Source organism: Buteo buteo, chromosome 24 (assembly GCF_964188355.1).
Source record: "Buteo buteo chromosome 24, bButBut1.hap1.1, whole genome shotgun sequence".
NCBI lineage: Eukaryota > Metazoa > Chordata > Aves > Accipitriformes > Accipitridae > Buteo > Buteo buteo.
The window spans coordinates 19,994,591-20,020,471 of NC_134194.1; the positions used below are offsets into that span (position 1 = coordinate 19,994,591).

The window sequence follows — 25,881 nt, forward strand, 5'->3', positions numbered from 1 at the left end:
TGGTACCAGCACAGCAAGGTGAGACGTTCCCCAGGTTGGGCAATGCACAGTCCAGGTCAACAGGTACTGTGGCTGACATGATCTGTCCAAGCAGCTGTCTGGAAATCATTAAACCATGGAGACATCAGTCATCACACTGACCTACCTCCTTCCCACTCTTCTTTTGCCTATCATGCAAAAGCAAGAAAAAATTCTCAGTTTGATCTCAGTTGATCAATGTGAAATTCAGCAATGGATGTCATCTATTCTTCTCCCCCAGGAGGGCTCAGTGGACAGTAGGAGTTGGAGACAAACTGATTATCGTGTTGGAAAATAGAACTTGGACAGGCTTTAAGTCCATCTTTCAGAACCATTATGTTTAGTTCAAATTCTCTCTCTTCTGTGTGCATTCTCTGTAAATTCCCCAAATGCAGCACGAACCTTCTAGCGTGCTTGCCATGGGATGAATCTGGGCAAGTTCCCGGTCCTCAAATGCTCATCCATGTTTATGTCCTTCACGCTGTGCCGTGACAGCACGTGTCGCATAATGCCTTGGATAATCTGGGTCCACATATTCATGGCAATGGACCTCTGTGTTTCACAGCACAAACCCAGGGACCTACAGCTGACTGTGGACACATTACTCGTTCTTGAAATGTAGGCCACAAAGCTACTTTAGTTCTGCTTTTGCTTGTAAATCAGGAGCTTACATATGTAATTGGCCTAACCATAAGAGCAAACAACAGCATTGGTAGCACAGTGCCAGCAATTATTCATGCCTATAATAAACGCCTGTAAAATTGAAAGCCAGCCTTTGGAAATCTGGCTCCTTACTGCACATATGAAAAAACAACAACTCATTTGCAGGGCTTGGCCAGTGGAGTTTTTCATTTTGGGGGAGAGAGTGAGGGGGGTAAGGATTTCTTTTTTCATTCTATAAAAATGCTACTCATGCCTACGTTCAGGTCATGGATTATTTTGGCTACGTTTCAGAGTTTTGGAATAAACCCAGTGACAGGCACGGAGGACAAATCTGCTCTGCGTATTCAGAGAGTAGGTCTCTGGGAACAAGCACAGCTGATCCCCATCCCTTGGCATGTGGGAAACAGAGTAAATTGTTTACAATTCCCTGCCTCTGTGCTGAGCCAGCAGTGAGCCTGCAGATGAGCTGTCATCCCTGGAGATGACATACAACCGCTGGCCCTACCACTTCTGGGCAAACAACCATGCGGTGCTATTCCGTGCGAGAGCAGAGGTGCTGACCCGGTGTCTTGGACAGGTCCTACCAGTTAACGATGGCAACCTCGCTGATAAATCACTCCTTTGGGTCAAGCCGCAAACAGCACACTGCTTCTCTTTGCCCTCTTCAACCAACCGTGGCTACATCTCACCACAACAGGGCAACAACACATCTGCTCTAGGACTCGCAGGATGAAAGGTGTGATGAGATCATTCTTTCTGCTATACACACTTCTCCCACAACACCAGAGCAAGCCCTATAAAACTCTTCTAGCACACTGCTGAAAATCAACATGGTCTTCCTTGATGGCGAAGACTCCACTGGCAACAGAAGTCTGCCCACTGGGTAGTCCTCACAAGCCCAGTAGACAACACCCTGCTGAGATACTATCAATTTTAGTCCTTGAATTGCTTTAACAATTAGCAAGGTTGAAAGGTGTTAACACAGTGAGCAGACAGTGTGAAAATGGAGTGACTGACAGGGAGCAGACCTGCAGCCTGACGTGCTGGAAGGCACCATGCAGGTGTGGGTGACTACCAGCACCCCTTCACACAGCAAATTGGCATGTCACCCATAGCAGTGCCCTGAAAAGCAATGCATCAAGTCTTCTCCTTGGTCCCTGCTGAGTGAAACACACAGTTACCTATCACAAGATCCTACAGATGCCCTTCCATGCACACCTCCTCCCACACCCATTGGCCAAGGGCTTCATGGTCCATGGCCCAGCAGCTTTGCTGGTGTCACGTTCCTCCAGCATCACCTCAGCCCTTTGCTTCCTCAACACTCACCAGGTAGCAGCAGATTTCTCTCATTCCAGCAGCAACTTGGAGCATGACAGTAGCAGGGACCTTTGACATGCTTTGGACCTCCAAGGTTAGAAAGTCTGAGGTACTGACAGACCTCCTTAGCCACGAATCAACTGTTTTATATTCTCCTTTGGCATTTCTGGTTGTTTTTCTCCTGCTTTAAGTGGTGGCTGAGCATGAATGGGAAGAGCTCTGTAAGGACAGCTCTCCCTCTCTTTGCTATGTAAAGCTTCCCCCTTCAGAAATTTTCTGTAATTACCAAGTTTTAGTATCTTCTGAAGGAAACTGCATTCATCACAGTTCAGAAGGCACCTTTTGGCCTAATCCCCACTAGAAAAACTGCCAAACTGATCCTCCCATCTCACAATTAACAGTGACAGAGACTTCGCTATACCGGGCAACGCGGTGCTGCTATGACAACAGGAACGGGAGACTCGTCAAGGGTCTCATCGAGAGGGATAACGAGCAATCATGGCTCGCAGAGAAAGCAGAAATCAATGAGAGCTGTTGATATCACAACATTTTGCTGGATTGGGCCAGGTATTCAGTGAGTTTTGAAAGGTTGACTTGCATTGTTATGGCATGGTCGCCGTGAGTACAACTTCTGAGGACAGGCAGATTCCTGGGGAGTAGAGATGAATATTCATGAAGGAACTCAGTTTGGGAGAGGAAATGAATCAAGTGTGACAAATGCCGCCTATTAGGAAAAGAGGGTGGCGTCTATTTTTAGTGGAGTTAAGCAAACATTAAAGCTCACTCTCTAAGAACTCCAAATAATACCACTCGCTGGCTCTGCCTCTCCATCGCCAGATAAGAATTCAGCAGCACGTTGTCACCAGCCAAAACCTGCTCGCCTGAACAGAAGTTTTCCGATTTAGCCCCCGTATGTGTTTTATAAAAATAAAAGTTTTAATCTCTAATCTGCATAGGAAGATGTGACAGTTTCCACCAGGATTTATTTTTTTCCCCCTCTCCAGAATCATAAGGCTTGAAGGAACCTTTTTAAGACGGAAGAAAATGCTGCATTCAAATCTCCTAAAAGAGCACTCACGCGGAGCTGTAATCACTTCAGATGCACAGAATTATCAGGAGGAGAAAATTCATCTCACTTAGAATCAAGACCCAATTTGAAGCAGAAAGGAAGAGGCTTGGTTTGCTGCCGTGCCAAGCACTCAGACTTTTCACTGAAGTCAAAGAAGCTACAGCTGCTCTGAGCCATTGAAAATCATGCCCAGAATCTCTAGTGAAACTTGTTTGCAGAGATGGCAGCAGGCTGATAAGGATGTTGACTATTCCAAATAGGCCCACGTTATTTTATATTTTTAGAGATACTTAGCCTGCCTATTATTATTATTATTAAGCAGAGGTGGAGTATTTACTGCCTTCTTCTCAGAAATCTGTAAAAATGCTGCCTTTCAGCAGGCTCCACTTTTCTTCTGGTGAACATTTAAGAGTTTCCTTCTTTTACTTTTCAGGCTTATAAAACGTCCAATTAAATAAGACAACAGAGAGAGAATATTGCCTAATAAAAATAACATGATCCCCACAAAGCTATTTGAGAGACCTTGATCCCATAACCTAAGGTGCTCTCAAGCCAAGATTAAGACCAGAGCATTTGGAGGGGTCTTTCCAGGGTTGTCCTATCAGTGAGCACTCAGAAGACCCCTGAGCAAGGGGAGAGCACGAGCCAGGGATGAAGGACCCTCGCAGCAAACTCTCTCCAGGCTCAGTCCAGGCGCTGCTGGCTCAGCTGGTTCCTGCGCTCTCCCCTGCCACGCACCAAGGGCCAACTCTTCAAGTCAAATGCCCCATTTCTTACCAACTCCTCAACCTGCAACACCACGCAGCTTCTGTCACCTCTCCCATAGAGCTTCAAACACGGTCTTAAAGATGGCTTACAAAGAAGCAGCTCTGAAATTAGACATGTCAAGTACTTATTATCGATACCTGTCTCTGGCACCAATCAGGCTGAGTGAAGATCAACGGCAGAAAGACACAGTCTTTCCCAGAGCAGCCAAACCCTGGGAAATAATCTGTGACTTTGGGATCAGAGGTGGTGTCTCCCCCTGAGGTTCCCACCCTGGCCTTTCCCTCCTGATCAAGTGCCCCCATGGTTCCCCCTCGGCTTTCAGGTTATGAGCTCCCCTTTCATCTACAGAGGAAGATGCCCACCGTTAATGAAGCATGACTCATTACTGGGTGCACTGGGGTAACCTGCATCCCCAGCCCAGCACACATGCCTGGGTCCCCACCAGGACAACAGCCAGCATGCGGAGCTCACCGTACATCACCTCCCTGGTGCTTTACAGTGCCATTTGTTAGTAAAGCCGGGCCCATTGTCCTTTAGCGAGCACATCTCCGTCCCTCATTGCACCGGCCCTCAGCAACTGTTGCCATGGTTATTCCATTTGAGAGCTTTTCATCAAGATGATGCTGCAACTGCTGAATTGTCTCTTGCAAGAGTTATTTAGGAATAACTAGTTAGTAAGTAGGAATAATGGGTTCAGACTGCCCACAGAAGCCAGCGATCCCAATTATTTTTACTTTGATCCTGCCTTCTTTCTGGTCTCTGCCAGGTTCAGGTTTAAAGTGGGAGTTAGAGATAAGCAAAAGAGAAGGAACGCTTCCTGAAGGGAAACGCACTTGGCTCTGCCAGGAGATTAAAGGTCTCTCTTCATACAAAGCCTCTGCTTTTCAATCAATCGTAAATAGGCCATAACAAGGCACAGCAATCAACCAGGAAACATATATCCTTACCTGTCGGGTTCAGGGGGAGAAAGGAGACGTATTTTCCAGTTCCATCATGTTAATTGTTAATCAAGATGTTATGGGCACAGCCCAAAATCCGTTCACCAGTCAAGGGGAGTAACTGATGTCCCAGCGCTCTCCTCCTGCAAGGCACGGGGCTGTGCCTGCCCCAGCCGCGAGAGCGGCTCTCCCAGCAGGCTCCAGCCCACAGCTCTGCTGGGGCTGCCAGCGGTTCATGTTGAGAGGCGGCCGCATTTCAGACCCACTTTGAGCATCACAAAGCGAATGAATAAAGCCTGCTCTGGAAAGCCAAGGCCGTTTTGTTTAGCTCTCATTTAAAGTTCTGAAGAATGACTGGGTAATGATGGAGCTGGTTTCCCCCTGCAGATCGGGTCCCACAGCGCAGTCCGTTAGGTTTTTAACAACATAAATGCCTTTTCCTGCTCTGTGTTATCCCTGGCACAGGTTTTGGGTAGGGAGGCGCATACCGCAGGACCTGAAGAACAGTTCGGCTAAAGAAGAGGCACGTGGAGCCTGCTGCAGCCTGTGCATCCACCAGCACCAGTCCTTCCCAAATCCCAGCCCATCACAGCAGAGGGGGCTGCCCAAGGCACCAGAACCTTCCCCACAGAGGGATCCAAAAGAGGAAAGAAGACCTCAGCTTCATTCACAGGAATGAACCCAAGGGCAAGAAAAACGTATTAGATGTAAGCAAAGCAACTCTCACACCTGGACCCCAGCAAATGTGCCATGCTGTGCCATGGAGACACTCAGCAGAGCCGCAGCACTAGGTTTTAAAAGGGTGTTTGCCCAGTAGCAACTGGTAGGGACACCTGAGTCCCTACCAGGAGACTCAGGCACCGAAACTGGAGCCACCAGCCTGGTGCAAGCTCTGCTCCCCCAGGGCTGAGTTCACCTCCTCGTACTGGCAAGGCAATACGTGGCCGGCAGAGAGCTGCAGCCCTCCACAGCGCTCCAACGAGCACGCCACCGCACTGCTGGGCGACCACCCACGAGCGATGAGCTCTTTCTTGTAAATTGACTCTACTTTCCTAACAGCCACATGCCGAAGACAAAGAACTGAATTTGGATGATGTGATGCCCAGAGAGATCGCGATTCAGCCTTTCCCGAGTTACCAAAAGAGACTGAAGACGACTTCACTTATTCTAGCTGAAGTAGCTGGATTTGAAGAAATTAAATTTGTCAGTTCATTAGTGTGTAACATAAGAATGAAAAATGCATTTCTAATTCCTGATCCGCTAATCCACAATCTGCTGATCTGCAATCCCCAGAGTCCCCAGGGAAAGAAAAGAAAATCCACAGCAGCCTTACAGTATTTCTCCCAAGATTTCCTGGGCAGGTCCTGCAGAAAGAGCTCGCACTGTGGAGCCTTCCTCCCTTTACAAAACACACCTTGGCAAATTTGCTGCCATGCTAGGGGGTATCAGAAATAATAAAAATCAAATTACGCTTGTCAGAATAAGTGAACAAGAGATGTTTTGTGAGGTGCTGGGCACGATGCTTCACGTGTTTGCTCAGCTCCCCATTGATCTGCAGTAACAGCCCATTTGTAGCAGCCCTCTCACTCATTAGGACAATTAGCAAGATCCAAGTCACGTTCTTAACTCGGAAGTGCTGCTAATGCACTGCCGGAAGGGGTGCTGGTGCTTGTGAAAAGACTGTCCTGGCTGGACCTAGGAGATATGTCCCTCTGTACCTTCTTCCCAGCTGACGGGCACCTGCGGACGCTGCTCCTCATCCATTTTGCCCCAGGAAGATGGGTTCAACATACCCCTGCTCTCAGGGTATGGCAAGGGTGCAGGGAGTGCAGACCTGCCAAGCACACTCACAGTCATGGGCCTCTGGGCCACTTTGCATACCTTAAACCATGATGTCCATAGGCAACATCAACTTTCTTTAAATCCTTCTTTAAATTATTTTAGACCCCTCTGCCTCATTCAACTAGCTAAGGTGGAGGCATCCACAATCCTCTCTTTGGCAAGCGTGCCCCATATCAGCATAATCCCGTGCACAGAAGGAAGATCAGCTGTGAGCACTGAGCCGGTGGGGTGGGAAATTGGGCCATTTCCTGGGGATACCACCATTGCACTTAACCCTTTGTACCCTCTCCAAACACACATGCTGACATAACTCCATAACTGACCTGTAGTTGCCTTTCCAAAGCAACTTTGCCTTCACTTGTTGCTTCTCCCCAACTCGACAGCTGCTCAGAACTTGCAGACCATGCAAGCGTGGTCATGGTCTGAGATGTAAAACCAGTTTGCATGGGAAGGACTTGCTCCCAAAGCATGATGGAAAGATGTCCTTTCTGCAACATCTTTTCTTTCTCCTTTCTAGCACATATGTTAGCAATGCCATAAAGGTCTGTGGCTACAGACTCCAGAAACATCCAGTAATCACAGAATCACAGAATGGTTTGGGTTGGAAGGGACCTTAAAGATCATCTAGTTCCAAGCCCCCTGCCACGGGCAGGGACACCTTCCACTAGACCAGGTTGCTCAAAGCCCCATCCAACCTGGCCTTGAACACTTCCAGGGATGGGGCATCCACAACCTCTCTGGGCAAGATGTTCCAGTGCCTCACCACCCTCACAGTAAACAACTTTCTTACATCTGACCTAAATCTACCTGCTTTCAGTTTAAAGCCATTACCCCCTATTCTATCACTACATGCCCTTGTACAAAGTCCCTCCCCAGCTTTCTTGTAGGCCCCCTTTAGGTTCTGAAGGCTGCTATAAGGTCTCCCCAGAGCCTTCTCTTCTCCAGGCTGAACAACCTCAACTCTCAGCCTGTCTTCATAGGAGAGGTGCTCCAGCCCTCTGATCATCTTTGCAGCCCTCCTCTGGACTTGCTCTAACAGGTCCATGTCCTTCTCATGCTGGAGCCCCCAGAGCTGAACACAGTACTGCAGGTGGGGTCTCACGAGAGCAGAGTAGAGGGGCAGAATCACCTCCCTCAACCTGCTGGTTACACTTCTTTTGATGCAGCCCGGGATACAGTTGGCTTTCTGGGCTGTGAATGCACATTGCTGGGTCATGCTGAGCTTCTCATCAACCAACATCCCCAAGTCCTTCTCCTCAGGGCTGCTCTCAATGCCAAAGCCAGTGCAGATAACACCACCTAGTATTTCTCCACTACTCCTGTTCGAGGAGCAGGTCTGCCCCTCACATCTCGCAGGCAAGGATGTGAAACCACAGCCCCCAAGGAAATTGCTCAGGTCACACGTGGAACAGGAGCCTGAACTCACTACCCACACCCACCACTTCCACACCTCCACATGCCCATTCCCAAGTTTTTTGGAGCATGCCTCAAAACATTCCCCTCCTCCCAGCTCTGCTTTCCATCGTGGCAGTCACAAGAGCCATCATGCACAGCTGCGGGAAGCTCGAGGCCAGAAATAGCAGCTCATTACTAAAGCACGTCATCACATGCCAAGGACCCCGATACACCCTTCGATCCTCTCCCTGTCACCCTGACCTGCACATCCCTTTCACTGCTCCATGAGCTGGTCCTCCCCGTGCCCTCCTCCAGCAACAGGTCCCACCTGGAAAGGAACAACCCAGGGCTGACTGTACCAAGTGACACCTGTATTTCTCCTGCTGAGCTCCTCAGCCTGCGCTCATGGAGGTTCACGCCAGCTGAATTGATCTCCAGATGCTGACGGTGTAGGACCAAGTCCTGACTCCATTCCACTCTTGAAGGTTTCAATTAATCATACAGCCAATTCCATTTTGGGCTCCATCTGTCTTTATTCCTTCAGGGACTAATAATGCCTCACCGTGTGTTTTCACACACTAGCTGAACTGAAATTAAGACAGATTTCAATATGAAGTGCCTGAGAAGAAAATGCGTTTTTTTAAAAAGAAAATTTCAGTCGTTACCATTCTCAGCTTAGAAAAAGATCTTGTTAAGTAAAAGCAGCAGGGTATTAATTTGGAAAACAACTCAGGTGAATTCCTGCTCATTGCAAGACATGTAAACACACTAAAATCATATTTATGGGCTTTTATGGCAGAGTATGTATGGAAATGTAACACAGTGTGCCTCTAAAGGGAGGTGAGGAACATGCAGAGGGAGATCGGAAATGCTCATGTGTGCAGCTGCCAACCAAAGGGGTTCTGGCAGCAGACACCTTGCTGCACCAGGCACGGACCAGGATCCAGAACCCCCTTTCAACCCTCTCCGTTGCACTAATAGATAAAAAAACCAAGAACCCTTGTGGTTCATCATGTATGGCAGGTTTTAGCTGCTTAAGGCTTAGGGAAACCTCATTTGCATGTTACCATACCGTTACCACCCTGGGCTTTTTGTTCCTACCTCTGCAAAATCCAGCCACAGGGGCTTTCCAACCAGCCAGGCCTGCACGTCCACTTTAATAAGGCAATTCCTGTGTTGATCTGGTGGTTTACACAAAGCAACAGCCCTAATTATTGATCTCGGCAGATGGACCTGAGGATTAATGCCCTGTCCCTTGAAAGAGCCACCACAGAGCTGTGCCCATCGTCTCCCGGCTGTCAGTCCAGCAGCACCAACGCATTCACTCACTCCTCACCCATGCAAAGATGTGGTCCCACTTGGGTGACAGCCAGGACTGACGCAGGCAGGGAGGCTCAAAGCATAGGCCAGCTCCAGGATGATTAACAGAAGGGAACAGGTACGGCTGGGTGACAGGAGAGAATAACTGAGAGTCATGAATGTGGAGAGAAGCATGACAGGACATTTACCATGACCCATATATCGTTTGGGCTCCAGCTAACACCATCTGACTGCGGGAAGAGTCCTTATTCTTTTCCATCCCGTTTTCAGGGCATTCAGAAAAAAAAAAAAGGAGACACAGTCTGGAAAGGATGGTTACAAGAAATTATACGATGAACTGCACGTTAAATTCATAAGAGACAAAAACAGAGAGAATCTGTGAGAACTGAAGTGTGCTGGAGGGACAGCTAGACGCTTCTGATGGAAGCAAAGACGCAATCCTTTGATGGTTGCCTTCTGGAACTGGCTACAGTACCTTGGAAACTCATTAAATGCAGCAGAAAGGACAAGTGACACGCATCTCTTGATGCTCTGAGCAGTAAATTAGTTTTCAAATCTATTCAGAGCTCATGCAGTAGCGTCAAGGGGCTAAGACTCAGTGGGAAGTAGCTGCGATAGTGTTTCTCCAACTTGTGTGATGACTCCAAGCCGCCCCGCAGGGAGGGGGCTGCCCACTGGTCCAGCTCCCTGGAGACGTCTTGTGGCCACGGACAGCTGCCCTGACCAGCAGGGCTCAGAGGTCTGCACGGCTTCTCCAACAGCCAAGCCAGTGAGTCATCCCTTTCCAAAACATGCCAGGCAGCTCTGAGGGCCTCTGATGGACCTCTCCTTTTAAGCAGAAATAGGATCATCTAAAATAAAGAGATCAAAATCCAGCTCACAAGAAGACACAGAATGTCAGCACCTGAGGGAAGGGCATGTAGTCAACAGTGATGATGAGTTTCTTCAGAAAGAGCTAATTTCCAGTAAGCTGTTGTTTTCCCTCTCTGCAGAACATTACCCAGTTCAAACACTTGGAGAGCCTTAAAGGGGCTGAGGCTGGCAGCAGTCTGGTGGAAGACCTGAGGAACTGTCTTTGTGGATGAATAATCCAACTGTTTCAATGAACCTTAAAGCATATGAATAGACAGATGAGAAAAAACTTAGCAAAACACTGCATCGGGAATGGGAACAAGGTCCCTTGCTAGGACTTGATCCCTCTCCAATCAGGACAGGCAAAGGCCAGTCTCAGATGCCATGAAAGCCTGTGGGTGCTGGCTCATGTTATTTTGCCTCCTATGCAAGCTCTGGGCCCAGGAGCTCTGCCTGCCTCTCCTCAGCACAAGGGGAAGAGAGGTGGAGCAACAGAGGGATGATAAGTAAATACGGCTAAATTCAGAAAACAGCCCACGAGAGCTAAGGGCAGCCCCCAAGACTCCTCCAAAAGCCCGATTCTGCCACTACCATTCAGACTGCAAACCTGGCTGGATCTGTCTTTGCATGCTCACTGCGTACAGCCTGCCAGCAATTAAATACAACAAAAGCTGCAATCAGGAAAGGGGTAGGAGGGCGCACACAGCAGGACCTACAAAGGAAGAGATGGGATCTGTATCCTCCTATACAAGCTCAGACAATACCTGTAATCGTAATCGCTGGGTCAGCTCTGTCCACCCCAAACCCTGCTGGGAGCAGGTACGTAATTGAGGCTGGATCCTGCATTTCCTGCTCTCATTGTTCGTCTTCCTCCCATTCTTCACTTCTTTGTTCTATTCAATGCACTTTTTCAACCTCCCTTCTGAAACACATTAACAACAGGCTGCTACAGCCTCCTGTACACCGTGATTAAAGAGTAGACGCAGATGCCTCTTCTTTGTGTAGCGTTTTGCACCTATTACTTGGAGGGAATGCGAAGAACACGCAACATGGGAAAGTCACAGCAGGTCAGGAAAATAATGTAGGTGGTTAGGCAGGCAAATCTTTGAAGCTTGTGAAGCCATTAGCTGAGTGCACAGGCTACAGTAAAAAGGATAAACAGAGAACATGGATGATGAATAAATAGTGGCTGAAGAAACAGAAGAATACACATTGCGTCCAGTGACAAAACCAGGTCTACACTGAGAAACAGCAAGTTTGGGCTGGGTTTTTTTGCAGGAAGTGATTAGATAACCAGTCCGAATGCATATTTTAAATGGAAACCACCACAAAACCTCAAATGCTTTAGTGGAGAGTATTTACTAAATGAGAAGAGGCAGAAACAACATGTTTTATGTAATGCATGACCTGGCTGCAGGTTGTGTCACCAACCTCCCTGCTAAAGAGAGGGTGCTGCTGAGCACCCCCCGGAGTGGCTTCCCAGTGCTCCTGATCCCTGCCACGTCCCCTGGCAGCACCAGCTCTTCTGCAGGGCTGTGTTTTCAGGGCAGGCCACCTCACGCAGGTCTTAGAACAGCGAGCAGCAGGGGACCGGCGAGACCCTGCACAGCTCTGGGAGCGCTCATCTCTGTGCGAAGGACACGCGAGGGAGAGACCACCTGCATCGGCAAGACTGAGCCCTGTGATAACTGATAAAATGCAACAGTATCTGGTGCTGGGGGGAAGCCGTGCAGGTTTGCTCGCTGCTGAAGTACGATGCGAGGCCAAACACTCCAATTTCAGCAATCTGCATCCGCACTGCTTAACCTCTTTGTCCTCCTCTCTCGCACCACCAGCCCAACCCAGACTCCCTGGATGGGGTAACTCACTCCAGAATTCCCACATTTGACAGAAGTGACAACGTCCTCAGCCTAAAACCAGTCCCACAGGGTGAGGCTAAGACGTCCATCCCACCTTGTCAACTATCCAGCAGTTGCAGGCACCTAAGGAAAACATACCTGGCACGGGATGAGCCCCCGACCCTGAGCTGCAGCACCCTGCCAGCTTCCAGATGCCAGAATCTCCCCAGCATCTGAATTACCAAAGCAGTTATGAAAACAAAAACAGAAGCAAACCTTGGATTCTAGACTTTTCTTGCGGGGTCCGCTCTCCCTGACTTCCTGAGAGCACAGGAATGGCAGTTTACTATTTAATTGTTCATTACACTTTCTTGTTAGATTTCAGATGCTGAAAAATGTTTAGGGATTTATTCTTCTGTGTAATTAAGCATAACGATGAAACACAGTTTTATACCGCACTGCAGTTTTTGTTAAGGTTATTCATAATGGGGAAAGGCTAAATAGGTTGAGTTCATTATTGTTACAGAAAAAAAATGAGGTGACCCAATCAAATTAATTTGAAATTAAGTGCAGTGAGGCTGATAACTCCACACAAGTCAGGAGTTCAAATAAAAATAGAAGAGACAATCTACAAAGCAAGAAATTACAAGCGGGCAGGGAGTCAAGCTGGAATTACTGCAACTGGGAGGTGGAAAACACACGTCATTGGCAAACAGGGCCACTGAAAAAAACGGTGAAAATGGATGAAAAGATGGGCAAAGATTGTAAGATGTAAAAGGAGAAGCTGGAGGAGGAAGGGATGAACATCAAGATGGATTTGAAATAAATGGGTAGGGACAGTGCTTGTTAAGCTAACTAGATTTATTTCTCTGCCCCGAAATTCTTATGTCCTTACAAGACAGCATTGAAGCAAGGTCTTTAATTTTACTTTTCCTGGGTTTATTACTTGGGCCTTAATGTTATTTAACAGCAGTGAGCATCAACCAGTTTCATTGCAAAGCTGGACTTAATTCAAAATCGTTAAATCTGGTGGAAGCATTTTCCTCTTGACAAAGACATCCTGAAGAAGCTGGTGCTTCTCTGACAAAACATGGAAGTCGTGCACCCTAGGAGAACAGACACCACTGAAATACTGATGGATAGAGCAGGGACGGGGAGACAGCATTGCCCCATCCCTCCTCCCGTTGAGGAGAAGAGGAGAAAGCAGAACCGAAAACAGCCAGACATCATGACGCTGAGCACTATTTGGACTCCCCAGCATAGCACTGTGCAGGGAGGCAAGGGAGCCCATCACTCTGGGATTTTCTTTTAGGCTTATCTTGAAAAGCAGATACATGTTTTATGGCGCTCTGCTTTGCCAAAATGGTGCAAGCTCTAAACAAGCCTCAGAGCTGGGTAACATGAATAATGGTGATTGGGATGTTCATGATACACACTGTCATAGTTTAAGGGGTTTAATCTCATGGGAAGAGGTTAAGACAAGCAATACCCTGGTGCAAGCCATCTCTAGGAAACTCTTGAGTGCTGCTACAAGATGATGCTTGAGTTATTACCTGTGATGAGTTTACTCCCAAGTCTTTACCAAGACCTGTAACATTTGTTTTATCACTCAGGGCCAAAAGAGGGAACAGCGAGATCCCAGTAGTGCTGGGCTTGTTGGAAGAGGCTGTGCTGAGGACTGCCCTGTGTTCTGCTAGGACACGTGGCAAATGCAAGCTTGGACCATCAGTTTGAAATCCTGTCCCCGGCTACCCAGTTTGAACAGCACATGGGTTTTTAAAGGACTGGCCAAAACACCACAAATGTCTCAATGCAGCTGCACAAGCGACTTTCCTCCTGGCTCCCCAATTTGGCCATGCCAAAATCTGACCTTTTGTGCTTTCTGCCCTCTCCCCATGAAATACAAACTGCTTCCCTTTGTCCTGAAGGTCCCACGGCTTAGTTTCTCTCCATCCTCACCTCTAATTCACCCCTAAGCATACAGGGAGCATTTGGGATAAAGCTTCAAGAATACATTCAACATAAATTATTATTCCCCTTCTAAACGGATTACAAAAGTCCTTTTATTACAAAATATTAAAATGTTCTAATTATTGGTGTGGAAAAACGTTTCCTGGAGGTAAAGTTTTTAAAAATTGAGGTTTTAATCACAAGCATAATCCTTTCTGGCTAACGTTTCCAGTCTTGTGAAACATCTAGATACAAATTGCACAGAGGCCTGGCTGCGCTACGAACAAAGGAAGATGCTGCCTGTAAATAGCTCAGAGGACATCAGAAGACACTTCTCTCATCAGCAATCTTTTTTAGCTTAATATAGCTCCTCTTTGCATAAAACATTGACATTTTTGCAATGTTTGGACCCAACGGTGCGAATGCTGATTGTCATCCGAAGATACTAGAGTGTACGTTCAAAAATATGCAAGAACATTTTACAGACAGTAGTTTTACTTGCCTCCAAAATGCTGTATCTTAATATTTCATACTTATATATATTTAAATGTTAGTACCACTGGATAAACCCTAACATGCTTTTATGCTAATGCAATCACTGAAAATCCAGATAATGTTGTGTATTGGCATATACTGTTAGTGAATTATGGATACCTAAATGTACAATCCCACATGCCTAGCAATTATTTTAGTTAGTGAATTTAACTTTTATTTGCAATCAGAGCACTTGAGAATTGTTCAAATGAAGTTTACTTTTGCAAACTGCTGAATAGAAAACATTTTGTTAAAGGTTTAAAAACAGTAAGACTGTGATGAGGTTTTAGAGTTGCAATAAGGGCACTGCTCAGAAAACGCTACCAGATGGAATGATGTTTGATTTGGTCACAGACTCAGTGATTAAAACCCAAATGCCTAAAATGAAGGGCATATAAGAGAAACAAGAGTTGAAATCTTGATTTCTTCCATATCAGGTCACTCTCTTCTATGGCAGAGGCTCACAGATAGGGGCAGATGGATGTCGGGAGGACAGCATCCATGCAGGCAGCACCCTAGCAGCTACACCCTGGGACCCTTTGCCTTGAGGACCAAACTCTGCTGTGCTAATGCTGCTTCTCAAGTCCAGTTTAACGCAAATAAACAGGAGCGGTACCAGAAGGGAGAAATCCTGAGCTGCCCCTGCTGTGCCTTCTCCTCCTCCTCTTTCTCCTCCTACTGCCTTTGCTGATCCAATGTCTTGGCCAGCCACCTGGTCCATTGGCTCAAGATGTAGATCCACTTGAAAACTCTTTTATCCCAAACCAGATTTCAGCACAGCCAGACCTCTGAGATGGGTCCCAGCTGGACTGCGTGCAGGCAAGACCTGGGTGATGCAGCTGGTTGCTCCATCCCTTACCTGCTTCACTACCTGATTGGTGTTAAGAACAACAAAAATCTGGAGGAGACCTGGGTATTTTTAAGAGTTGAAAAAGTTCTGGATGTGACCCAAGCACGTCTGAGACTGCTCTGTGTCCAGTGGTTTTCTCCTGCATAAAACAACTTGCCTACAGACAACACCAAACTCCCTTTTCCAGATTCAGCTGTGCCAGGAGTTAATGACCTCCCGGGCTGGGCCAAGGAACTGCTATGATCATGCCCCGATTTTCCTCTGGGAAGGTTTGCGGGGCTTGAAACCGCTGGCGTAAGCCAACCTGGCTGAAGAGACCTGGGAGGTGGCCACAGACCCATTTGGTGAGCAGCGGACCATCGCCTCTTGCCCAGGCACAGCTCAGCATCCAGCGTACGATCCAATACCAGCCCCAGGCACACAAGTACACATCAGATTGTGCCCCTACAGCATAGTGAGCTGTGGCACCTCTGGGCATTTACTGGAAAGTCCTACCACCTAACTGAGGCCCCTAGGAACAACATGAGTGAAGGAAATAAAAAACAACCCCTCAGAAAAACACAGACATCAGAAAATGCTTAGTGTGAAGTACTTGAAATGCCCACGGCAGTTTAAATGGAGCACGGAGTAAGCTGAGAAAATGTACGAACAAACAAATTAAGCAGATAGCACAAAGCAGACGAGTTGGCATGTAGATGTCTATTGAGAAAGCTTAAGCATAGCAAGGGAAAAAAAAAGCAAACCCAACATCCAGGCATAATACTCCTCGCATTTTGGAACTGAGCTCTCAGACAATACATCATCCAAACCACTCAAAATTACCATCTGTCAGAACATTGTTTAAACAAAAAAAGGTCTAAAAGTTTCCAAAGCAGTGTTTTAATATTGTCATATTAGAAAAGAGATTGTTTCTGTCCAAAGAAAGGCATTTGCAATTAATTGAGGAATAGTATATAAAACCACTAGTTTCGTGGCCATTGCTACACACTCATGAGAATTAATTTCTTGAGTCTTGATCATGTCACATTAGCTAAATTGGGAAAGAAGCGATTTAATAGCCCTGGTCATTTTGCAGGTTACCTGCAAATGTTCCCAAAGCCTCTACATGATTTTCTCTTTATGAAACGTATCATTAAGAGTCTACATGCTATTAAAGAACCTGAGGAAACAATTGCAATATTGCTTCAAACATTAAGATACACTAGAATATGGAGTGGGTCTGTGTTTCTGATGTGAAAGAGCACATCTTCTTGTGATCAATAAGTCAAACTCTGTTTCAAAATATAAGCTGGATCCTTTCCTGGTGTAAATCTGGGTACCTGCTGCTGTCCACGAGGCCATATTACTTCACACATACTGAGGACCAGCTGCATCGCATACAAGATTGCAAAAGAAATGCAGATTTGTAGACAATATATTAGACTAAGTGATAAATAATTTATAATGGTGGAGAAGATGACTGTATTTTTAGGCATAGAAATATGCAGATATAACAGTCCTGACTTTCAGTCTTTACTCTGCACTTCTGACCTTGAAGTTTGGGTCCATCCAATGCATTTCTAAAGTCTCTGCACACGTGAACATGCAACACACACACCCTAAAGCCCCAAAACCCATAAACCAAAAAGGGCACCGATAAAACCCATTGAGCCCACACAGTACCACCTGTAGCATTACATGCTATGCCCTAGCATGAGGCCAACTGGGCTCCTTTGGGCAACAGCCACCTTCCAATGAATCACAAACATACTTCAGACCAGTCTCTTCTTGATTCTGTCTGCTGACCCCATTCCTAACCCCATGTCTAATTGACAGCCCTTTGATTATGCCTGTGGGTCAGAGGCACATGCCCATGGGGCTAAAAACCCCCTCCAAAGACCACACTTGTATTTCTGAAATCAGCATCTCATTATCCTAAAGCAGCCTGGGAGCAAGGAGAAGGAGGAAGAAAGGTTCTCCCTGGGGTGCTCTCAACCGCACCATCCTTGAGATCTCCCCCGAGAGGGCTGCCAAGGGGAGAGGAGGGGAGGCAGAATTATTCCCCTTGGACTTTGTAAAAACAAGGAGCACAGGGAAATCAAGAAACAATCAGAGCTTCCACACCAAATTAGCTCTAGCTAAGCCTAACAAGCAGGATGAGGACGCACTGAGGAGAAGACCAGGGTAGGTGGTGTTGCAAGGAAAAGGCTAGGCAGCGGAGAAGGCAATTTGGTGTGTTGCAGGACAAGAGAAGCTTTCAGCTCCTGCTATTAGGAATAAATCAAGAGAGATGAAGAGAAGCACGGAGCCTGTCTCGTCTCCCGAGGTTTTCACCCTCCCACTCAAGGTGGGACAGAGCTCACCTGGACAGCGCAGCTCCCAGGACGAAGGCAGCATGCTCCTTCAGTGCAGCCTCAGTGCTGTTCAGCCCATCGATCACAAGCTGGAGTCCACCCATGGAGAGGAAGTCCTTAGCATTGTCCACCTGGGAGAAAGCAGGTCCCCATCAGTACAAAACCCCCAGCCAGATTCCACTCAACTCTTCAAGAACACCTTGCTTCAGAAAGCACAGCATCTCCTCCCTCCCAGTCTAACCAGCACTGAATTTTAAAAGCAATTAAAAATTAAGAGGGAATGACTATGACTCAAATTTTGTACAATACTGCCTGCGAGCAGTGGATGTCCCGGTTGCAGAAGCACAGTCTACTGACAGGTGGCTATTACTACATGCAGAAGGCATCACTGAAAACTCAAATACTTTGATTAACTATCAAAACTATTCTTCACGCGTATTTCAGTAATTCAGGTGATGTTAAAAATTCAGTAGATCCAATGATGTCAAAAAAACCAGTTCTTTGCTCTCTCACCTAAGCAGGCCTTTACTGGAAACCCAGGGAGTTGTATGTTCTGCAAATGCAATTAATTAATTGATGCTCTAATTGTAGCACCAGGAGTTAGGAACGTTTAAGAACCTGTCAGCAGCAGGTACATGGGCAGCATCACCTCTACTCGCAGTGAGGCACATGGGGAGGTCTGGGTATTCTTCATGAGTACCGTCAACAATTTCATGCAGACATGAAAAAAAAAAGCCAGTCCCTGCTTGGAAGGGTCAGACAGGACCTTCCCCTTGGGGCAGCCTGAGCAATGATTTTTCTAAAGCGGACAATATTGGACTAACTGCCAGTAGGGAAAAGTTTAAACGTTAGTAGGGATTCATCCATCTTTGACTTTAACCAGACTTGGGGCTAACCAGGCACAAATCACAGTGGGCATCTGTTCTTGGAGAGGAGATTAGAAAAGGGTTCTGAATGGCTCACAAGCAAAATTTAGGGAAACAGTGCAAAGTGCTTCAAGTACAAAATTCGGTCCAAAGTCAAATTAATGCATTTTGGTTTTCAAGGATTTTTTTTTTGCAGTTTAAAAGAGAATCTGATGAATGCTCAGAACTGTGTGTGCAAAAAAATTCAGTTTTAGAATTTCAACATTTCTCCTCCCTGAAACGGAAACAACAGTATCTGTTGGCAGATGGAAATAGAACATAAAAACGAGTTATCAGCCAGGCAAACCGACCTCCCCAGCTTTAGCAAGCAGACCCCACCAACGGGGTGGGACAGGACAAACACCGCAAGGTATGCAGGGTATGTCAGGCTCAGGCACCGTGCTCCAGCCTGAATGCTCTTTTAGTCGACAGTGACTTCATGCTCAGTGTTTTTTTTATCTCAACTGTGTACCTCCATAAGTCAGATATTGGCCATAAGTCAGATATTTTAGGTACCCAGGAGAATGAAGAAGCTACTTAGCTTTATGTCCTACGGGTATGTCTTTACCAAAGTAGGATCTGGGGAGCTACAGCTTGTCTCTTCTCCCCAGCGGGACAATACCCACTGCTTGCTGTCCCTCTGCAAAGCCGGTGACAGAAAGCCCATCTCTGCAGGTCTGCTGGGGCTGATTCAGGATTTGCAGCAGCTTTTGTATCCTGTCAGATCCTATTCTCTTTACTGTCCCCATAAACTGGACCTGCCAGACCTCTTACTTTTCTGCAGGACCATCTTTGTCTACAAAGAAATCTATGCAGCAACCCAATTTCAGCTACCAGTGGGTCCTTTTATTGCTCAGCCTCTGTAAAAACTCTGAGGCTGTTTTAACGCTGGAATTAGACATTGACTTCTGCTCAAGAGGGAATGCATAGACAGGCAGGAGTTTGCATCCAATGTCAGTCGTGGTAAAACCAACCGTCGTTGTAACCTCATCAGCACTGGAGTCCTTCAGGCCAGCACTAAGCGAGACACCTCAACTGCAGAATACAGATTGTGCTGTAAAGCTTATTTTGAACAAGTATTTATTTTTTTTTAACTGGAGTCTGTTGTGAGAGCTCCTTCTCTCACTCACTGTTTTAAAACCAACAAAACCCCCAAACTCAACAACTTGAAGGTATTAACCTCTCTGGGGAGTGGAGGATGCTGCAAGGCAGCAGCTCGCGCCTTGTTTCAGTCCACTGAAATCGGCACAGAAGAAAGCCAAAGATCAAAAGAGCTCTTGAGTAAAGTACACAGGCAAGGTGGGCGAGGAGAGGGATGGGAGAAGAGCAAATATGACAGCAGTTATTCAGGGAGCGGCTTTGAATCGAAGGAGAAAGAAAACAGGGAGGGAAGGCGAGAAGCGAAAATGTTAGAAAATGAGAGCAAGGAAAAGCAGCATGTCAACCGTACGCAACGGAGTGGAAATTAGCAGTGAGAAATGGTGTAGCATGTCAGAGGAGGGGAGAGAGAAAGATAAGGAGAGTAAATAATTGAGAGAAAGAGCCTGCAACGCATGAGAACGGGTCTTGGCTCCGCACACTGCTGTGCAAGCACCGTGAATTCTGTTTATAAATGAGTTATGCTCTGGCCTCTTCACATTTGCATTTGGTTTCTATGCATTACATATAACCTAGCAAACCAAACCTTCCTGCTCTTTCTCCAAGATGGTCTCCCAAACATGCCAAGTTGAATCCTGACTGATGAGAAGCAAACCAGAGCTGGCAACAAAAAGCTGAGCAAACACAGAGCCCTTGGGCTGACTCTTCAAGAGCAGGAGAGACCATCTCTCCCCCGGCTCAGCACCGGCCATGGCTTCCCTTCCGCTCCCTCGCAGCAAGTTCGGAGGCACGTGCTGCTTCACATCCCAGCGCTCCAGGATGCTCATGACCACACCACAGAGCGGAGAGCATCCTTTGCTTGCAAACCCTACAGGGCATGGCATTTTCCATTCAACAGAGCATTTGGTGCCCCGGAGGCAGCAGCAGGACGCCTGGAAGCTGAACGATTATCAAAAGCCATGGCACGTTACCATTCAGATGGAGTCTGGGGGAAGAGGGAGTAGCAGAGCCGTCACTGGTCCCACACGTGGGTGCATGCTGCCCTGGGCCACCCACACCTGCAAGGATCCCTGTCCTCCGGTGGCACGGCTGTGGCTCGCCATGGAGGACTCCTGACAAGTTCAGCCCTTCCAGGGTTATGCGGCACAAGCGTATTTGGCTGCTATTCAGTAATTACATTAAGCCAGTGCTGCTAAAGTCAGTACCAAGCAGAGATAATGCTCTGGACGCGTTCAACTGGCTGGAAGAAGAAAGAGGAGGAAAAGCCATGCTGGCTTAGAGACAAGTCATATTTCTTATCAGCTTCCTGCCTGATGAGAAGGTGCTGCCCAGCCATCTGCCCCAACAGCGCGGGCACTGAGCAACGTTGTGATCGATGCACAAAGGAGTCCTCTGTGCTCCCTGCCAGCCTCCCTGCCATTTCCCTCTTTCTGACCCCTTTGATGCTGGATGTGGTTCCCTTTGATGCTCCAGTCCCCGCACAGGGAGCGGGGATTGCTTCCCTGCTCCTCTTGCCTTTTTGAAATTGTTTGCCCTATCCCATGCTGCAAGCAGGTGGGATTTTATGCTGGAATAGTGCAGACCGTTATGCTGGAATCCAAAGCATCCCAGGGTGTTTGGGGGTTGCTTTTTAGCATGCTAGCCTGATACTCTGGCACCCGTAACCAGACAGAATTAGCCCTGAGTATAAATATGAAGCTCTTTGGGCACCCATTGTTCACACTTATTCTCTGAGTCAGACAAATGCCGTCAGTGAAACAAAAGCATTGAGAACAAACAGTAAGGAAGCCTCTGCATGCGTATGGCAGAGATTTAGTGTGGAAATTCAAGACAAAGAGCCCTGGAAATAACACTTCTATTAGATGGTACATGGACTCCCTCTCTCAGCAGCACATTCCTTCAGCTGCCTCCCTCCAAAATACCATGTTTGGTTTTGAGTGCCATTCCAGTGAAAGGTCTTGCACTGGCATCTGCCAAGAGTTGTCCCATTCACCCTCTGAAATGATAGTCACTGAGAGCGACACTGGAAACTCTCCCAGTCCACTCCAGACTCTCCCAGTCACTGGGGAGGGAGAAGCCCAGTCCTTTCCCATGAGGCAGAACACAGCCTTGATGCCCAGACACCCACCGAAGCAGCTGCAGCATGGGAAGGCACTAAGCACAAAGGAGGAGAGCAGCGTCCCTGCAGCCTGCAACCAACAGGAGGTAAAAATGTGCAAGCTGAAAGCAGAGCAAGAGAGATCAGAGGGAGGGGGGAAAAAGCGTGAGCGTAAACCTGAGGAAGTGAGATTTCAGGAAATATATTCAACCTCACACAGAGCTGATGAGCATGGCTCAGCTGATGCTCAGCAACTTGCCATTCACCTGAGCCTTCAGTCATTGTCACCACCAGCACAGCTGTGAGAGAGGCTCTACATGCCATTTCTTACTCACACCAAGACAAAATACAGGGTTTTGGGTGGCTGTTGTCTTCCCTAGTACAAAGACATTCTCTGCAAATTGATGTAAGGGCACCTACCTGCAACCACAGAGGCTTTCCATGGAAGGAACGAGAAAATAATTATTTTCTTAGCAACCACCACTCTACTTACCAAAAAATGGCAGATAAAACCCCTTTTTGTAACATTAAGCATATAAAAGAAGAAAAAGAGAGGGCAAGAAAAAAAGCCTGAGAACAGACAACAAACCAGGCAACGCTAACCCCCAGGAAACTGCTCGCTACTGGCACAAGCAATGATTTATTCAAACTTGGATATAAAATAAGCCTGCAGTAGCCCTCTGCTGTCTGTTATTGTCCCAGGATTATGATAATTAAGCAATTTGTATTACCTGATACCGATAAGAAAAATAAAACCACGTTTATGACACCGTATCCCCTGGATTTTACACGGTAGTTACTAATGCATTTTTGTTACCTGGTGAACATAATATTCAAGATCATAAAGCGCCGCTACTTTTTCATCCAGCGTGGAGGCAGAGCTGTTGAATTTGCTGATTAATTTAACCATAATTTCATAGTCTGTTTCCATCTTCATGTTCAGCTTTTCAAACTCCTCCTTCAGCTGCTCTATGGGCCGAAACTTCTTCCTCACCTCTTCCTCGTGGGCCTTGAAAGCAGAAGGAGGAAATCAGATACAAAGGCAGGTGATAAAGAGAGCCAAGAACGACATAGAAAGAAACCCCAGCCCCAGATTTACAAGGGGAACCCTGGCTGTCTATGCAAATGGATTTACCACTGTGCATCAGAGATGCAGGGGCAGCATTGGAGGGTCCTTCTGAGAAGCCCAGGAACCCGTTATCTGTAAGATACCCACCTTGGGTACCAGTAAGCACTCCCCAAGGAGCTGAGCTTGTACCTAGGGCTTTGTACACCATTTCTACGTCCTATGTGCCTTCCAAAACACCATCAAGCCCAGAGGCAGGTAGCACTGCTGTCCTCCGTTTGCCTACAAGTGGAAGTTCTCAAGGCCTGATTGCAAGAGGTCCCGAGCAACCTCCCCAAATCTCACAGCTGACCCTGCTTGGAGCTGGAGATGGGGCTGGAGACCTCCTGAGGTCCTGTCCAGCCTGAACTGCCCAGTGACTCCAGGCCAGTGACATCAAGGAGATCTCCTTGGACATGTAGGAAGATGCTTTCGTCATCCCAATCACTTAACATGTTTCAGGATGGCTTTATCTCTCGGGGAAATGTATGCACTCACTGTTGGGGCCAGAAGCTGTCAGAAAGCAAAGCAGGAGGACCAGCTATAAGATGGGGGTAGCTGAAGTGCTGTGCCATGGGGCTTGGCCATGAGATAGCTCGTCCCACAGCATGGACGGTCTTCCCCATACAAACAGCACCCCAAGGGCTGCAATGAACCAAGAGCTGCAGAAAAGCATGTGGTGAGAAGGAAAAGGTTCTGCCAGAGATCTGAGAAAACCCCAGAGCCAGCAGGGACACATTCTCCAGCATCAGCACTGGTGGCGCTGGGACAGGCAGGGACAGAGCCTGCTGCTGCAGGGGACAGCAGCTGTGCTGAAAATGGGCTGCCCCAAAAGCAGGAGAAAGCAAGAAAGCCCCTTTTGAAAGGGATTCTGTCATGAACACAAATACCAAAACACATTTTTATAAAGGAGTGACCCCCAACTAGAGGGTTTACACGTGCAATGCTCCCCGCAGCAAGCACTGCCCCACTCCCCTGCATGTGAACAGAAGCCGAGGTCTCGAGCCGTTGGAGGAAAAAAAAAAAGATCGATCGAAGTGAAAGCACTGTCAACCTAACGGCAGTCGGCAGTCGTACAACCGGTGCTAATGACTGCCTAATTACTATAGATACCATGCGGTAACGCAGAACGCCATCCTCATCCCAACCACACAGAACTGCTTTTGCAAGAGCGTAGATGGGAACACGCTTGGCGTAACTCAGTTTACTTTGACACAGTTACTTTGAGGATGAATTTGCTCCCTGTAGCAGTGATTTTAAATGGAGTACTTTAGGTCCATTAGATGTAGCTGGTTTTAGCCCAGTTGCTGGGACAATAGCTATTCTAACAGCGTTTTTTAAAATATGGTTTATTTTCACACAATAGAGTGCCACTAATTTTTGCATTTAAATGACACTCATTTCAAGAAGTCCTGCTATCAGTAATGCTGGCTGTTACACAAATAATCTTACAGAAAATGAAATAATGCCCTGGTGCCAGATAGGGGAAAAAAAAGACTTTATGCGTCTCCAAGACTTTAGAGACTTGACTCCTACCTCAGTTTCCTTTGACTGAGACAACATCAAGGCAGCAGGAGGAGCTAGGGCCTAAGGAAATACTGATGAGTGGAAGAGGAAAAAAAAGGCTGTGGTCCACCTGATGAGTCACATATCATCGCACCAGTGTCATGCCAGTGACTGGGGACCAGCTCCAAGCCTGGAGAGGGCTGAAAGTGGCAGTTATATTCAATTTTACTTTGGTTGTGGACTATTTATAACTAAATGGGAAACTTACAGCTTATATAAGGAAATTTCAGCCTATGCTTCACCACAGCCACTTGGTTTTTACTACCCAAGGCATGAGATTGGAAACTTAAACCACAAGATCACTTCTGGATCCAGCTGTGCCAGTGGCAGGGGATGTTATGTCCAGTGACTTGTCACCATCACTGAATCCAGAAAAATGCCTCGGCTACACAACACTTCTTGTACTTACACTTAGGAGTAGAGTGAGCAGCAAAATAACTTCCTTTATAAACAACATCATGCTGCAATCCAGCCCATTTTGGGGGTCTGGAGACATTTTTGTGAACCAAGCAGCAGTTGAACAAATAAATCAAAACAATGGATAAAAATAACAATGGAAAGGAAATCAGCCTGTGGGTGCACACAAGAGTTTGTAGTTACTTTTTTGCATTATTACTTCAGGTCTAATCACATTGGTATCAGAAAACTTAGGGGAGCAGCATCACATCAGAGACCTTACTGATCATACCTGCTTTGGGTTCAGGAAAGATCCCAGAGCCTCACTTTAGCTTTGGTACACCAAGAATAGCAGTAAGAAATTCGGTGTCTGAATGGCTCATGAGGATGGTTATGTGGACATTGTGTCTGGTTTACTAGTTGAGATCCCACTCACTTGAGTAAAGATCAGAAAGCAGCAGCATTTGATGGCTGATCTGTCATTAAACTGCTGATCCCAGCCCGCTCCACTGCTGCAGCCCCTCTCCCCTGACAGCCCACGGGATAATTATTACCAAGAAACACCCTGAACTCTGCAGATATACTTAAGTACTTATAAGCAGCTTGCAACACAAGGCCTTTAAGTTTGAAATGAATAAGACGGACCTGAACAAGAGTTCTCAATTTTTACAGCAAACCCAGGATCAGTACAAGAAGAGGTGAGTTTCCCAGGGAACTATATTACTAACAGGCTAGCAAAGGTATTTTAGGTCCATATTCACCAGAAGATTAGTCTGCACAATATTTTCCCAGGCAATTACTTTAATGATCATATTTCTGAGACATGCAATGCAGGGTGTTCGCACCTGTATAGTGTGCATTGTTTTAGAAACAAGGAACTCCCCTTACCTTTCTTTCTGCCTTTTCATTCTCCTTCATTTTAGCCAAGGCTTTTTTCAGCTCCTGGGCGGTGAATGAATTTGAGACAACATCCACCTTGCCGAGCCTTGCAGAGGAAACAAACCAAAACATTTTATGAGTGAACAA

At 46.9% G+C, this 25,881-nt stretch overlaps 1 protein-coding gene across 4 annotated transcripts in view; it reads right to left on the minus strand.

Moving 5' to 3' along the window:
- Positions 1–25,881, minus strand: part of SIL1 (SIL1 nucleotide exchange factor) — a 100,246-nt gene that overhangs the window by 19,108 nt on the left and 55,257 nt on the right. For all 4 annotated transcript variants that reach the window (XM_075056651.1, XM_075056653.1, XM_075056649.1 and 1 more), the window contains 3 exons: positions 25,744–25,840; positions 22,606–22,797; positions 17,697–17,818 (listed from right to left, as the gene is read on the minus strand). In XM_075056651.1, coding sequence (XP_074912752.1) covers positions 17,697–17,818; positions 22,606–22,797; positions 25,744–25,840 — 411 coding nt within the window. The remainder of the gene's footprint in view (positions 1–17,696; positions 17,819–22,605; positions 22,798–25,743; positions 25,841–25,881) is intronic.